Raw genomic sequence first — 12,849 nt, forward strand, 5'->3', positions numbered from 1 at the left:
GGGGGTATTTGGGGGGGTCCTTGGGGGGGTATTTGGGGGTCTAGGGGGGCAAATGGGGGGGTCCTGGGGGGTATTTGGGATCTGGGCAGGGTTTTGGGGGGGTCCTGGGGGGATTTGGGTCCTGGGGGGCAATTGGGGGTCTTGGGGGGGGGTATTTGGGGTGTCCGGGGGGGGGGTATTGGGGTTGGGGGGGGGACATCTGGGGGGGGTCCTGGAGGGTATTGGGGGGGGGTCAGGGGTATTTGGGGTCGGGGGGGGTCTGGGGGGGGGCATTTGGGGTCCTGGGGGGGGCATTTGGGTCCGGGGGGGGGGGGGGGGGCGGCGTTTAGGGGATCGGGGGGGTGGCATTTAGGATCCGGGGAGGGCTATTTGGGGCTGGGGGCTGGAGCGGGGGGGGGGGGTGTAAGTTTGGGGGGGGGGTCACCAACTTGCCCCCCCCCCATATTTGCCCCCCCCCAGCGGGCTCCTGCCCCACGCGGTGCTGCCCCCCTCGGCCGACCACACGTACGCGCAGTGGCGCCAGGACCCCCCCGGCCCCCCGGTGAGATTGGGGGGGGGGGGCATTATTTTAATGGGGGGGGGGGCGTTAAACGGGGGGGGGGGGGGTCCCGTTAAAGGGGGGGTCCTGTTAAATGGGGGGGGGTCCCCATTAAATGGGGGGGGGACCCTTTTTTATTTTTGGGGGGGTCCCTTTTTTATTTAGGGGGGGCCTAATTTTATTTGGGGGGCCCCTTTTTAATGGGGGGGCCTTTTTTATTTTGGGGGGGGTCTCTTTTAAATGGGGGGGTCTCTTTTTGGGGATGGGTCCCTCTTTTACTTTGGGGGGGGTCCCTTTACGGCTTTGGGGGGGTCCCTTTTTTGTTTTGGGGGGGTCCCTTTTAAATGGGGGGGGTCTAATTTTATTTGGGGGGGCCCCTTTTTAATGGGGGGCCCCTTTTTAGGGCGGGGGGGGCACCCAATTTTGAGTTTTTTTCCCCCCTTTTTTGGGGGGGGTTGGATTTTTGGGGGGGGGGGGTCGGTCTCGGGGTGCCCCCCCCCCTCAGCGCTCCCTGTCCCCCCCCCACCCAGGGGGGGGCGGAGGCGGCTGGTGCCAAAGGAGGCGGGGGGGGGGGCGCGGAGGACAAGCGGCAGTGCGCCCTGTGCCTGCAGTGCGGGGGACGCCCCCTCCGAGGTGAGGCGCCCGGTGGGGGCACCCTTGGGTGCTGCGGGGGGGGGGGGGGGGCGCAGGGGTCACCTGGGGGCCCTCGGGGGGCGGCTTCGGGTCTGGGGCCCTTGGGTGCTGCCGGGGTGCTTGGGTGTCGCCTGGGTGCCCTTGGGTGTCACCTTCGTGTCTGGGGCCCTTGGGTGCTGCTGGGGTCCCTTGGGTGCCCCTTGGGTCCTTGGGTGCCACTCGGGTCCCCTTGGATGTCACCTTTGTGTCCGGGGTCCCTTGGGTGCTTCTGGGGTCCCTTGGGTGCCCCTTGGGTCCTCAAGTGTCACTTGGGTCCCCTTGGGTGTCACTTTCTTGTCTGGGGTCCCTTGGGTGCCACTTGGTTTCTTGGGTGCCCCTTGGGTCCCTTGGGTGCCATTTGGGTCCTTTGGGTGCCACCTGGGTGTCGCCTGGGTGCCCTCAGGGGTCAGCTTTGGGTCTGGGACCTTTGGGTGCCCCTTGGGTCATTCGGTGCCACTTGGGTCCCATTGGGTGTCACCTTCAGGGTCTTGGGCCCTCGGGTGCCGTTGGGTCCCTTGGGTGCCCATTGGGTTCTTGGGTGTCCCTTGGGTCCCATTGGTTGTCACCTTCATGGCCAGGTCCCTTGGGTGCAACCTGGGTCCCTTGGGTGCCCCTTGGGTCCCCTGGGTGCCACCTGAGTACTTGGGTGCCACTTGGGTCCCTTGGGTGTCACCTTCATGTCTGGGGTCCCTTGGGTGCCACTTGGGTCCCTCATGTGCCATTTGGGTCCCCTTGAGTGTCACCTTCGTGTCTGGGGCCATTGGGTGCCACCTTCGTGCCTGGGGTCCCTTGGGTGCCGCTTGGGTTCCCTTGGGTGCCATTTGCGTGTCACTTCCCTTCTTGGGTCCCTTGGGTGCCTCATGAGTTTTTGGGTGCTATTTGTGTCCCATTGGGTGGCACCTTCATGCCTGGGATCCCTTGGGTGCCCTTGGGTTTTTGGGTGCCATTTGTGTCCCATTGGTGACACCTTCATGCCTGGGGTCCCTTGGGTGCCACTTGGGGTCCCTTGGGTGCCACTTGGATCCTTGGGTGCCATTTGGGTCCCTTGGGTGCCACCTTCATTCCTGGGTCCTTTGGGTGCCACCTGAGTTCTTGGGTGTCCCTTGGGTCCCCTCGGGTGTCACTTCCTTTCTTGGGTCCCTCGGGTGCTGCTTGGGTCCCATGGGTGCCCCTTGGGTACTCGGGTGCCACTTGGGTCCCTTTGGGTGCCACCTGGGTCCCTTGGGTGCCGCTAGAGTCCCTTTGGGTGCCACCTTCATTCCTGTGTCTAATGGGTGCCCCTCGGGTCCCATGGGTGCTCCTTGGTCCCTTGGGTGCCACTTGGGTCCCCTTGGGTGCCACTTGGGTCCCTTGGGTGCCCCCCGTTCCCTCCCCCCCCCCCCCCCCGCAATCCCCCCCGCTATCCCCACTCGGGCGACCACCCCCGGACCGGGTGCGGGTGAGCGGGGGGCAGCCCCCCCACCCCGACCCCCACCCATGGGTGCCGCAGGAGGCCGGGCGCCTGCTGTACATCGGGCAGAACGAGTGGACCCACGTCAACTGCGCCGTGTGGTCGGCCGAGGTGTTCGAGGAGAGCGATGGCTCCCTGCGCAACGTCCACAGCCGCCGTCGCCCGCGGCCGCCAGATGGTCAGCACCCATGGGTGCTAGTGGGGGGGGGGGAGAGAGGGGGGGAGGGAATGGGGGGGGAGTGGAGGGAGGGGGTGATGGGGAGGTAGGGGGGTGGGGGGGGGGAGCTGGGGGGTGGTGGGGGCTGTTAGGGGTGCTGGGGGCACCTGCAGGTGTTGGGGGGCACCTATGGGTGCTGGGGGGGGGGGGCACCTATGGGTAGTGGGGGGCACCCATGGGTGTTGGGGGCTATTATGGGTGCTGGGGGTGGTGGGGGCACCTATGGGTGCTGGGGGTGGTGGGGGCACCTATGGATGTTGGGGGGCACCTATGGGTGCTGGGGGTGGTGGGGGGCACCTATGGGTGCTGGGGATGGTGGGGGGCACCTATGGGTGGTGGGGGGCACCTATGGGTGCTGGGGGCTATTATGGGTGCTGGGGGTGGTGGGGGGCACCTATGGGTGCTGGGGGCTATTATGGGTGCTGGGGGTGGTGGGGGGCATCTATGGGTGCTAGGGGCTGTTATGGGTGCTGGGGGTACCTATGGGTGCTGGGGGCTGTTATGGGTGCTGGGTGGCACCTAGGGGTGCTGGGGACACCTGGGGATGCTGAGAGCTATCTACGGGTGCTGGGGGCACCTATGGGTGCTGAGGTCTATCTCTGGGTGTCACCTATGGGTGCTGGGGTCTGTTTTGGGTGCTGAGACCACTTGTGGGTGCTGGGGGCTACCACTGGGTGCCACCTATGGGTGCTGAGCTGCACAAGTAGCTGCTGGTACCTGCATGCAGATTCAGGGCGCAGAGGCACCCATGGGTGCCCCTCAGCCACCCATGGGCGCACCCCTCACCCATACGCAACCCCATTGCCCTGTGCACCATTTTGGGGGCAACCAGCACCAAATTGGGGCACCCAGCACCCTTTCGGGCCACCCAGCACCATTTAGGGGCACCCTTTCAGCTCTACCTTCAGTCACCCCCCCACCAGCACCCATGGGTGCCCCTCACCACCTATGGGTGCCCCTCACCCCCTATGGGTGCCCCCCACCCCCACGTGCACCCCTTCCCCCAACCCCCCCCCCCCCCCCGCCATCTCCCCTCCCTTCCCCCCAAACCCCGGCGCACCCCTGGGCGGTGATCCCCGTCCCCCAAGGGCCAGCGGGGGAGCACCCACGGGTGCCGCCGTGGTGCTGACGGGTGCCCCCAGCGCTGCGAGCACTGTCGGCGCCCCGGGGCCACCGTCGGGTGCTGCCTGGCCGCCTGCCTGGCCAACTACCACTTCATGTGCGCCCGCCAGCGCCGCGCCGCCTTCCAGCGCGACAAGAAGGTCTTCTGCCAGCGGCACACGGCGCTGCTCGACGGCACGGTCAGCACCCATGGGTGCTGGGGGGTGGGGGGGTGTGGGGGGGGGCATGAAGGGGGTCCGGAGGTGGCTTTTGGGGTGCCGAGGGGGGCCCTGGGGTGTAACTGGGGCTCTGTGTGGGGGCGCAGGGTGCAGGGAGGGGTTGGGGTGGAGGAGGGTGATGAGCACCCATGGGTGCTGATGGGGGGTCAGGGTGCTGGGGTGGCTCAGGAGGGTGTCAGGGTGCCGGGGGGTAGCTTTTGGGGTTTTTTTGGGGGTTTGGGGTGTAACTGGGGCTCTACATGGGGGTTTAGGGTGCAGGGAGGGATTGGGGTGGAGTAGGGTAATGAGCACCCATGGGTGCTGATAGGCAGTCAGGGTGCTGGAGGTGCTCAGGAGGGGGTCAGGGCGCTGGGAGGCGGGTTTTGGGGTGCTGGGGTGGGGTTTGGGGCGTAATTGGGGCTCTGTGTGGGGGTTCAGGGTGCAGGGAGAGGTTGGGGTAGAGTAGGGGGTGGTTGGGTGATGAGCACCCATGGGTGCTGCTACGGGGTCAGGGTGCTGGGGTGGCTCAGGAGGGGGTCAGGGTGCTGGGAGGCGGGTTTTGGGGTGCTGGGGTGGGGTTTGGGGCATAATTGGGGCTCTATGTGGGGGTTCAGGGTGCAGGGAGGGGTTGGGGTGGAGGAGGGTGATGAGCACCCATGGGTGCTGCTACGGGGTCAGGGTGCTGGGGTGCTCAGGGAGGGGGTCAGGGTGCTGGGAGGCGGGTTTTGTGGTGCTGGGGTGGGGTTTGGGGCGTAATGGGGTCACTTTATAGGGTTTTCAGGGTGCGGGGAGGGTTCGGGGTGCATCGGGGTACCCGCAGAGCACCCATGGGTGCTGCGGGTGCAGGAGCTGGTGCAGGGCGGGGACTTCGCGGTGCTGCGGCGCGTCTACGTCGACTTCGCGGGGATCAGCTTCAAGCGCAAGTTCCTGGGGGGGCTGGAGCCCGAGGCCGTCAACATGATGATCGGTGAGCACCCATGGGTGCTGGGGGGGAGGGGGGGGGGCACCCATGGGTGCTGCGGGGGGTGTCCTGGGGGGCAGGGGGGGAAGTCAAAGGGGGTTATGGGGGCGGATGGGGGGGTTTAGGGGTGCCCGTGGGGTGCTTTGGGGGGCTTTTTGGGGTTTCTGGGTGCTGGGGGGCACCCATGGGTGCTGGGGGGGAAGGGGGGCACCCGTGGGTGCTGCATGGGGTGTCCTGAGGGGAAGGGGGCAGCCAAAGGTGGGTTATGGGGTGGATGGGGGGGTTTAGGGGTGCCCGTGGGGTGGCTTGGGGGTCCCTGTGGGGGTGTCTGGGTGCTGGGGGGGCACCCATGGGTGCTGCATGGGGGTGTCCCGAGGGGAAGGGGGCAGCCAAAGGGGTGTTATGGGGTGGATGGGGGGGTTTAGGGGTGCCCGTGGGGTGCTTTGGGGGGCTCTATGGAGGTGTCTGGGTGCTGGGGGGCACCCATGGGTGCTTTTGGGGTCCCTATGGGGGTGTCTGGGTGTTGGGAGGCACCCATGGGTGCTTTTGGGGTCCTCCATAGGGTGTTTTGGGGTGCTTTTGGGGTCCTCGTGGAAGTTTTGGGGTCTCCGTGGGGGTTTTGGGGGTGCTCCGGGTGTCCCTATGGGGGTTTTGGGGTGCTGGGGGGCACCCATGGGTGCTTTTGGGGTCCCTATGGGGGTTTTGGGGTGCTGGGGGTCCCCACGGGGTGTTTTGGGGTGGGGGCGGCGCCGGCAGCACCCATGGGTGCTGTGGGTGCTGATCGGGGGGGGGTGGCGCAGGCTCCATCCGCATCGACAGCCTGGGGGCGCTGACGGAGCTGTCGGAGTGCGACGGGCGCCTCTTCCCAGTGGGCTACCAGTGAGCACTGGGACGGACTGGGAGGGGGCGGGGGGGGGCTGGGGGGCACTGCGAGGGGACTGGGAGGGGGCTGGGGGGTACTGGGAGGGACTGGGGGGTACTGGGAGGGGCTGGGAGGGGACTGGGAGGGGGCTGGGAGGTACTGGGAGGGCACTGGGGGGTACTGAGGGGGCACTGGGAGGGGACTGGGAGGCATTGGTCCATACTGGGGGTTACTGGTCTGTACTGGGACACCCATAGGTGCTGGCAGCTTTACCGGTGGTTGCAGTGGGGGATACTGGGCGGCACTGGGATGTACTGGGAGGGTCCTGGGGGGGTTCCTAGTTCATACTGGGGGGTCGTAGTTCATACTGGGTGGCACTGGTTCATACTGGGAGGGCTCAGAGGTCCTGGCTCCTCCTGCGAGGCTCCCAGTTGGTACTGGGTGCACTGGTTCATACTGGGAGGGCCCAGTAGGGTTCCTAGCACCTCCTGGGGGCCTCCCAGTTGGTACTGGGAGCACTGGTTCGTACTGGGGGGGCTCAGAGGAAGTCCTGGCTCCTCCCGGGGCCCTCGCAGCTGGTACTGGGCGCACTGGTTCATACTAGGAGGGCCCATTAGGGTACCTAGTGCCTCCCGGGGGCCTCCCAGTCCATACTGGGCGCACTGGTTCATACTGGGAGGGCACTAATGAGGTCTTAGTCCATACTGGGAGCACTGGTTCATACTGGGAGGGCACTAGTGAGGTCTTAGTCCATACTGGGAGGCACTGGTTCGTACTGGGAGGGCACTAATGAGGTCTTAGTCCATACTGGGAGGCACTGGTTCATACTGGGAGGGTACTAATGAGGTCTTAGTCCATACTGGGAGCACTGGTTCATACTGGGAGGGCACTAATGAGGTCTTAGTCCATACTGGGAGGCACTGGTTCGTACTGGGAGGGCACTAGTGAGGTCTTAGTCCATACTGGGAGGCACTGGTTCGTACTGGGGGGACTCAGAGGAGGTCCTGGCTCCTCCCAGGGGCCTCCCAGTGGGTACTGGGAGCACTGGTTCATACTGGGAGGGCACTAATGAGGTCCTAGTTCATACTGGGGGGCTCCCAGTCTGTACTGGGAGACACTGGTTCCTACTGGGAGGGCTCTGATGAGGTCCTAGTTCATACTGGGGAGCTCCCAGTCCGTACTGGGAGGCACTGGTTCATACTGGGGGGACTCACAGGAGTCCCTGGCTCCTCCCGGGGCCCTCCCAGCCGTTACAGGGCGCACTGGTTCATACTGGGAGGTCCCATTAGGGTACGTAATGCCTCCTGGGGGCCTCCCAGTCCTTACTGGGAGCACTGGTTCATACTGGGAGGGCCCGTTAGGGTACCTAGCGCCTCCCGGGGGCCTCCCAGTGGGTACTGGGCGCACTGGTTCATACTGGGAGGGCACTAATGAGGCCTTAGTCCGTACTGGGAGCACTGGTTCATACTGCGAGGGTACTAATGAGGTCTTAGTCCGTACTGGGAGCACTGGTTCATACTGGGAGGGCTCTGATGAGGTCCTAGTGCATACTGGGGGGGCACTGGAGCATACTGGGTGGCACTGGTTCATAGTGGGGGGGCTCAGAGGAGGCCCTGGCTCCTCCCGGGGCCCTCCCAGCGTGTACTGGGCGCACTGGTTCATACTGGGAGGGCCCATTAGGGTACCTAGCTCCTCCCAGGGGCCTCCCAGTCCATACTGGGAGCACTGGTTCGTACTGGGAGAGCACTAATGAGGTCCTAGTTCATACCGGGGGGCTCCCAGTCCATACTGGGTGCACTGGTTCATACTGGGAGGTCCCATTAGGGTACGTAATGCCTCCTGGGGGCCTCCCAGTCCTTACTGGGAGTACTGGTTCATACTGGGAGGGCCCGTTAGGGTACCTAGCGCCTCCCGGGGGCCTCCCAGTGGGTACTGGGCGCACTGGTTCATACTGGGAGGGCACTAATGAGGCCTTAGTCCGTACTGGGAGCACTGGTTCATACTGGGAGGGCACTAATGAGGTCCTAGTTCATACTGGAGGGCTCCCAGTCCATACTGGGTGCACTGGTTCATACTGGGAGGGCCCGTTAGGGTACGTAATGCCTCCTAGGGGCCTCCCAGTCCTTACTGGGCGCACTGGTTCATACTGGGAGGGCCCGTTAGGGTACCTAGCGCCTCCCGGGGGCCTCCCAGTCCATACTGGGCACACTGGTTCATACTGGGAGGGCACTAATGAGGTCCTAGTTCATACTGGAGGGCTCCCAGTCCGTACTGGGAGGCACTGGTCCGTACTGGGGGGGCTCAGAGGAGGCCCTGGCTCCTCCCGGGGCCGTCCCAGCGGGTGCACTGGGCGCACTGGTTCCTACTGGGCGGCAGGTGCTGGCGGCTGTACTGGAGCACGCGGGACGCGCGGCGCCGCTGCTGGTATCGCTGCCGCATCCTGGAGCACCACCCCCGCCCCCCCGGGGGGGGCCCCGCGCCCGGCGGCCCCGAGGAGAACAGGACCATCGCCCACGGGACCCCCGGTGAGGGGACCCCCCACCCATGGGAACCCCCCAAATCTATGGGACCCCACCCATGGGACCCCCCACCCATGGGACCCCCACCCTTGGGACACCCCAAACCTATGGGACCCCCACCCATGGGACTCCCCACCCATGGGACCCCATCTATGGGACACCCCCACCCACGGGAAACCCCCAAAATCTATGGGACCCCACCCATGGGACCCCCCACCCTTGGGACACCCCAAACCTATGAGACACCCCCCCCCCCACCCATGGGACCCCCCACCCATGGGACACCCCCACCCACGGGACCCCACTCATGGGACCCCCCACCCATGGGACACCCCCACCCACGGGAAACCCCCCAAATCTATGGGACCCCACCCATGGGACCCCCCACCCATGGGACACCCCCCACCCCCCCGTGGGACCCTACCTATGGGAGACCCCCGCACCCACGGGACCCCCACCCATGGGACCCCATCTATGGGACACCCCCACCCACGGGAAACCCCCCAAACCTATGGGACCCCCCCCACCCATGAGACCCCTACCCATGGGACACCCCCACCCGTGGGAGACCCCCACCCACAGGAGACCCCCACCCATGGGACACACCCCCGCCATGGGACCCCACCCCTGGGACACCCCCATCCATGGGACCCCCCACCCATGGGACCCCCCCCCCAGAGGACCCCACCCATGGGACCCCTCCACACTGCTGTGAGCCCCCACCCGTAGGACCCCCACCCATGGGACCCCCCCCAACCCATGAGACCCCCTCCCCTAAATCCTGGGACCCCCCCCCCACCCATGGGACCCCCACCCATCACCCCCCCACCCATCACCCCCCTACCCATTCCCCCCCCACCCATGGGACCCCCACCCATCACCCCGCACCCATGCCCCCCCCCAACCCTCAAACAAAGGGCTTGGGGGGGGGGGGTCAAAACAGACTTGGGTGGGGGGGGCACCCTTGGGTCCCTTTCCATGGGGAGGGGGTTGGGTCAGGACGGGGCAGGACACCCTTGGGTGCTCCCTGACCCCCCTCCCTTTATCCCCTCCCCCCAGGCGGCAGCAGCGGGGCCCCCCCCAGCCCCGGCGGCGGGACCCCCCCCGAGGCCCCCCGGGGCCCCCCCAGCGCCCGCCCGCGGGCCCCCGGCTTCTCGCCCACCCGGCGGCCCCCCCCCCGGCAGCTCCTCGCGGCCCCTCCCCTCCCCCGGTGAGTTTGGGGACGTTTGGGGACAGGGGGGGCACACGGGGGGGCTTTGGGGACCCTTTGGGGTCAAAGGGGGGGGGCTTTGGGGGCTCCTTGGGGACATGGGGGGCACAGGGGGCCTTTGGGGACATGGGGGGGGTCTTTGGGGTCGCTTGGGGACATGGGGTGTCCCTTGGGGACATCGGGGACCTATAGGGACCCTTGGGGACATGGGGGGGCTTTGGGGACATTTGGGGACATGGGGGGGCACGGGGGGGCTTTGGGGACCCTTTGGGGTCAGGGGGGGTCTTTTGGGGACCCTTTGGGGTCGGGGGGGGTCTTTTGGGGTTCCTTGGGGACATGGGGGGGCTTTGGGGACCCATGGGGACATGGGGTGTCCCTTGGGGACATCGCGGGCTCCTTGGGGTCATGGTGGGGTCTTTGGGGCCCCTTGGGGACATGGGGGGGCTTTGGGGACATTTGGGGACATGGGGGGGGCACGGGGGGGCTTTGGGGACCCTTTGGGGTCGGGGGGGTCTTTGGGGTCCCTTGGGGACACGGGGGGGCTTTGGGGACCCTTGGGGACTTGGGGTGTCCCTTGGGGACAATGGGGCCCCTTGGGGACATGGGGGGGCTTTGGGGTCCCTTGGGGACATGGGGCACCCTTTGGGGACGCGGAGGCCATTTAGAGTCACGGAGAGGGGGGACGGGGACACCCCCTCGTCCCCCGGCGTCCCCGTAACCTGTCCCCCCGCCTCCTGTCCCCCCCCCCCTCCAGGCAGCGCCCCCCCGGTGCCCCACCACATCCTGACCGTGGGGGACCCCGAGTTCCCCCCGCCCCGCCGGGCGCGCCGGGCGCTGTCCCCCGCCGGCGTCACCCGCGGCCACCGGTGGCCCCCGGGGGCCACCCGCCCGCCGCCACCGTCACCCGTGGGGACGAGGTCGGCCACCAAGGCGGCGTCACCCAACGGGACGGCGTCGCCCAACGGGGCGTCGCCCAATGGGCCAGCGTCACCCAACGGGATGTCACCCAACGGGACGTCACTCAATGGGCCGGCGTCACCCAACTGGACGTCACCCAATGGGCCGGCGTCACCCAACGGGCCACCGTCACCTGACTGGATGTCACCCAACGGGCCACCATCACCCAACGGGCCACCGTCACCCAACGGGCCAGCATCACCCGACTGGCCCATGTCACCTCGTGGGCCATCGTCACCCAACGGGCCATCGTCACCCAACTGGACGTCACCCAACGGGCCAATGTCACCCAACGGGCCAACGTCACCCAGCAAGCCATTGTCACCCAGCGGGCCAAGGTCAACCAATGGGGTGCTGTCACCCAGCGGGCCACCATCAACCAACGGGCCATCGTCACCCAGCGGGCCACCAACGGTCTTCGGACAAGCGTCACCCATGGGATCAAGGTCACCCCTGAGGCCACCGTCACCCATGGGATCAATGTCACCCATAAGGCCAACGTCACCCATGGGATCAACGTCACCCCTGAGGCCAACGTCACCCCTGAGGCCAACGTCACCCCTGAGGACAGTGTCACCCGCGGGACCAGCGTCACCCGCGGGACCAGCGTCACCCACGGGACCAGCGTCCCCCATGAGGCCAACGTCACCCGTGGGACCGCGCCCCCCCCCGACGCCGCCGTCCCCTCTGGAGCCGCTGTCCCCGCCGGGTGGCCCGGACCTGGCGCTGGACGAGCTGGACGTCACCGAGCTGGCCCTGGCCGCCGGGCTCCTCGTCCCCCCGGGCCCGGTGACGGGGGACAGCAGCGAGGACGAGGAGGGGGCGCGGGGCGGCCCCCGGGGGCGCTACTACCGCTTCGCCCGCACCGTGGTGACGCGGGAGCCGCCCCCGCCGTCGCCGTGTCCCCTCCCGCTGCCCCACATCGACCAGCTGGACGGGGTGGACGACGGGGACAAGGGGGCGCGGGGACGGCGGGACGGGGCGCCCCCGGTGCCGCCGCCCCCCGCCCCCCGCCGCCGGTGCCACCGCCCGCCGCCGAGGACCTGCCCTCGGACATCGTCGACTTCGTCCTGAAGAACATGGCGAGGGACGGCGCCAAGGCCAGCGCCACGCGGCCCGCGGGGGCGGGCGTCAACGGCGACAGCGGCGGTGGCGCCCAGTGGGTGACGGAAGAGCCCGCCCGGCGCCCTGCCGGGGGGTGGGGGGCACGGGACGGCCACCCCGGGGTGCCCCGCGGCGGGGACGCGGACGCGGGTGACGGAGGTGGCGCCTACGGGGAGGTCACCGGTGGACGCGGCAACCGCGGGGGTGGCACCCATGGGCGCATCGTCGATGGCCACCGCCTCCTCGGAGATGCCACCAACGGCCACGCCACCCGTGAAGACGCCACCCACAGAGACCCCACCCACGAAGGCGTCACCCACGAAGGCGTCACCCCTGGAGACCCCACCCACGAAGACGTCGCCCACCACAACGGCACCCACGGGCGCCACCACGCCGACGCCGCCCGCCGCGGCGCCACCTTCTGCGCCAGCACCCACGGCCGCGTCACCCGCCTCAGCGCCACCCGGCACAGCGCCGCCCTGGGCGAGGCCGCCTGGGGGGCACCCTGGGGACCCGCCGGGGCGCCCAACACCCAAGGAGGGGCACCCAGCACCCAAGGGGGGGCACCCAAGCGCCCCGGGGAGACGCTGGGTCCGGGTGCCAAGAGGCCCAAGCTGGAGGCCACCGACGATGAAGAAGGGGACACCAAGGACGCGCTGGCCACCGGGTGAGTCACCGCCAACGGCACCCAAGGGTGTCCCCCAGCACCCAGGGGTGCCCACCGTGGTGGGACCATCCCAGTACTCCCAGTAGGACCCATAGGTTCCCACCGTGCTGGGACCGTCCCAGTTGGGCCCCATGGGTGTTCCCCATGACGGGGCCGTCCCAGTACTCCCAGTTGGTTCCAGTTGGGCCCATGGGTGCCTACCATGCTGGGTCCATCCCAGTTGGGCCCATGGGTGCCCACCATGATGAGACCATCCCAGTACTCCCAGTGGGACCCATGGGTGCCCACCATGCTGGGATTGTCCCAGTTGGGCCCATGGGTGCCCACCACAATGGGTCCATCCCAGTACTCCCAGTTGGGCCCATGGGCGTCC

The 12,849-nt window shown here is 67.7% G+C and overlaps 1 protein-coding gene across 2 annotated transcripts; it reads left to right on the forward strand.

The window, feature by feature from the left end:
• The first annotated feature begins 1,023 nt into the window (after positions 1 to 1,023).
• On the forward strand, positions 1,024 to 10,854 carry LOC308187089 (histone-lysine N-methyltransferase 2B-like). Of its 2 annotated transcripts, none has more exons than XM_080609233.1 (8): positions 1,024 to 1,171; positions 2,700 to 2,838; positions 4,110 to 4,178; positions 5,043 to 5,163; positions 5,958 to 6,036; positions 8,396 to 8,544; positions 9,598 to 9,748; positions 10,503 to 10,854. In XM_080609233.1, the coding sequence occupies exons 2-8, from the start codon at positions 2,788 to 2,790 to the stop codon at positions 10,840 to 10,842; spliced, it is 960 nt and encodes a 319-aa protein (XP_080465359.1). In that variant the 5' UTR covers positions 1,024 to 1,171; positions 2,700 to 2,787; the 3' UTR covers positions 10,843 to 10,854. The 2 variants fall into 2 exon arrangements, with proteins under 2 accessions (XP_080465359.1, XP_080465358.1); XM_080609232.1 differs by having other exon boundaries at positions 1,025 to 1,171; positions 4,020 to 4,178.
• The last annotated feature ends 1,995 nt before the right edge of the window (positions 10,855 to 12,849 follow it).

The sequence above is a fragment of the Anser brachyrhynchus genome, assembly GCF_964034855.1.
Source record: "Anser brachyrhynchus genome assembly, contig: SCAFFOLD_726, whole genome shotgun sequence".
In the NCBI taxonomy this organism is placed as follows: Eukaryota; Metazoa; Chordata; class Aves; order Anseriformes; family Anatidae; genus Anser; species Anser brachyrhynchus.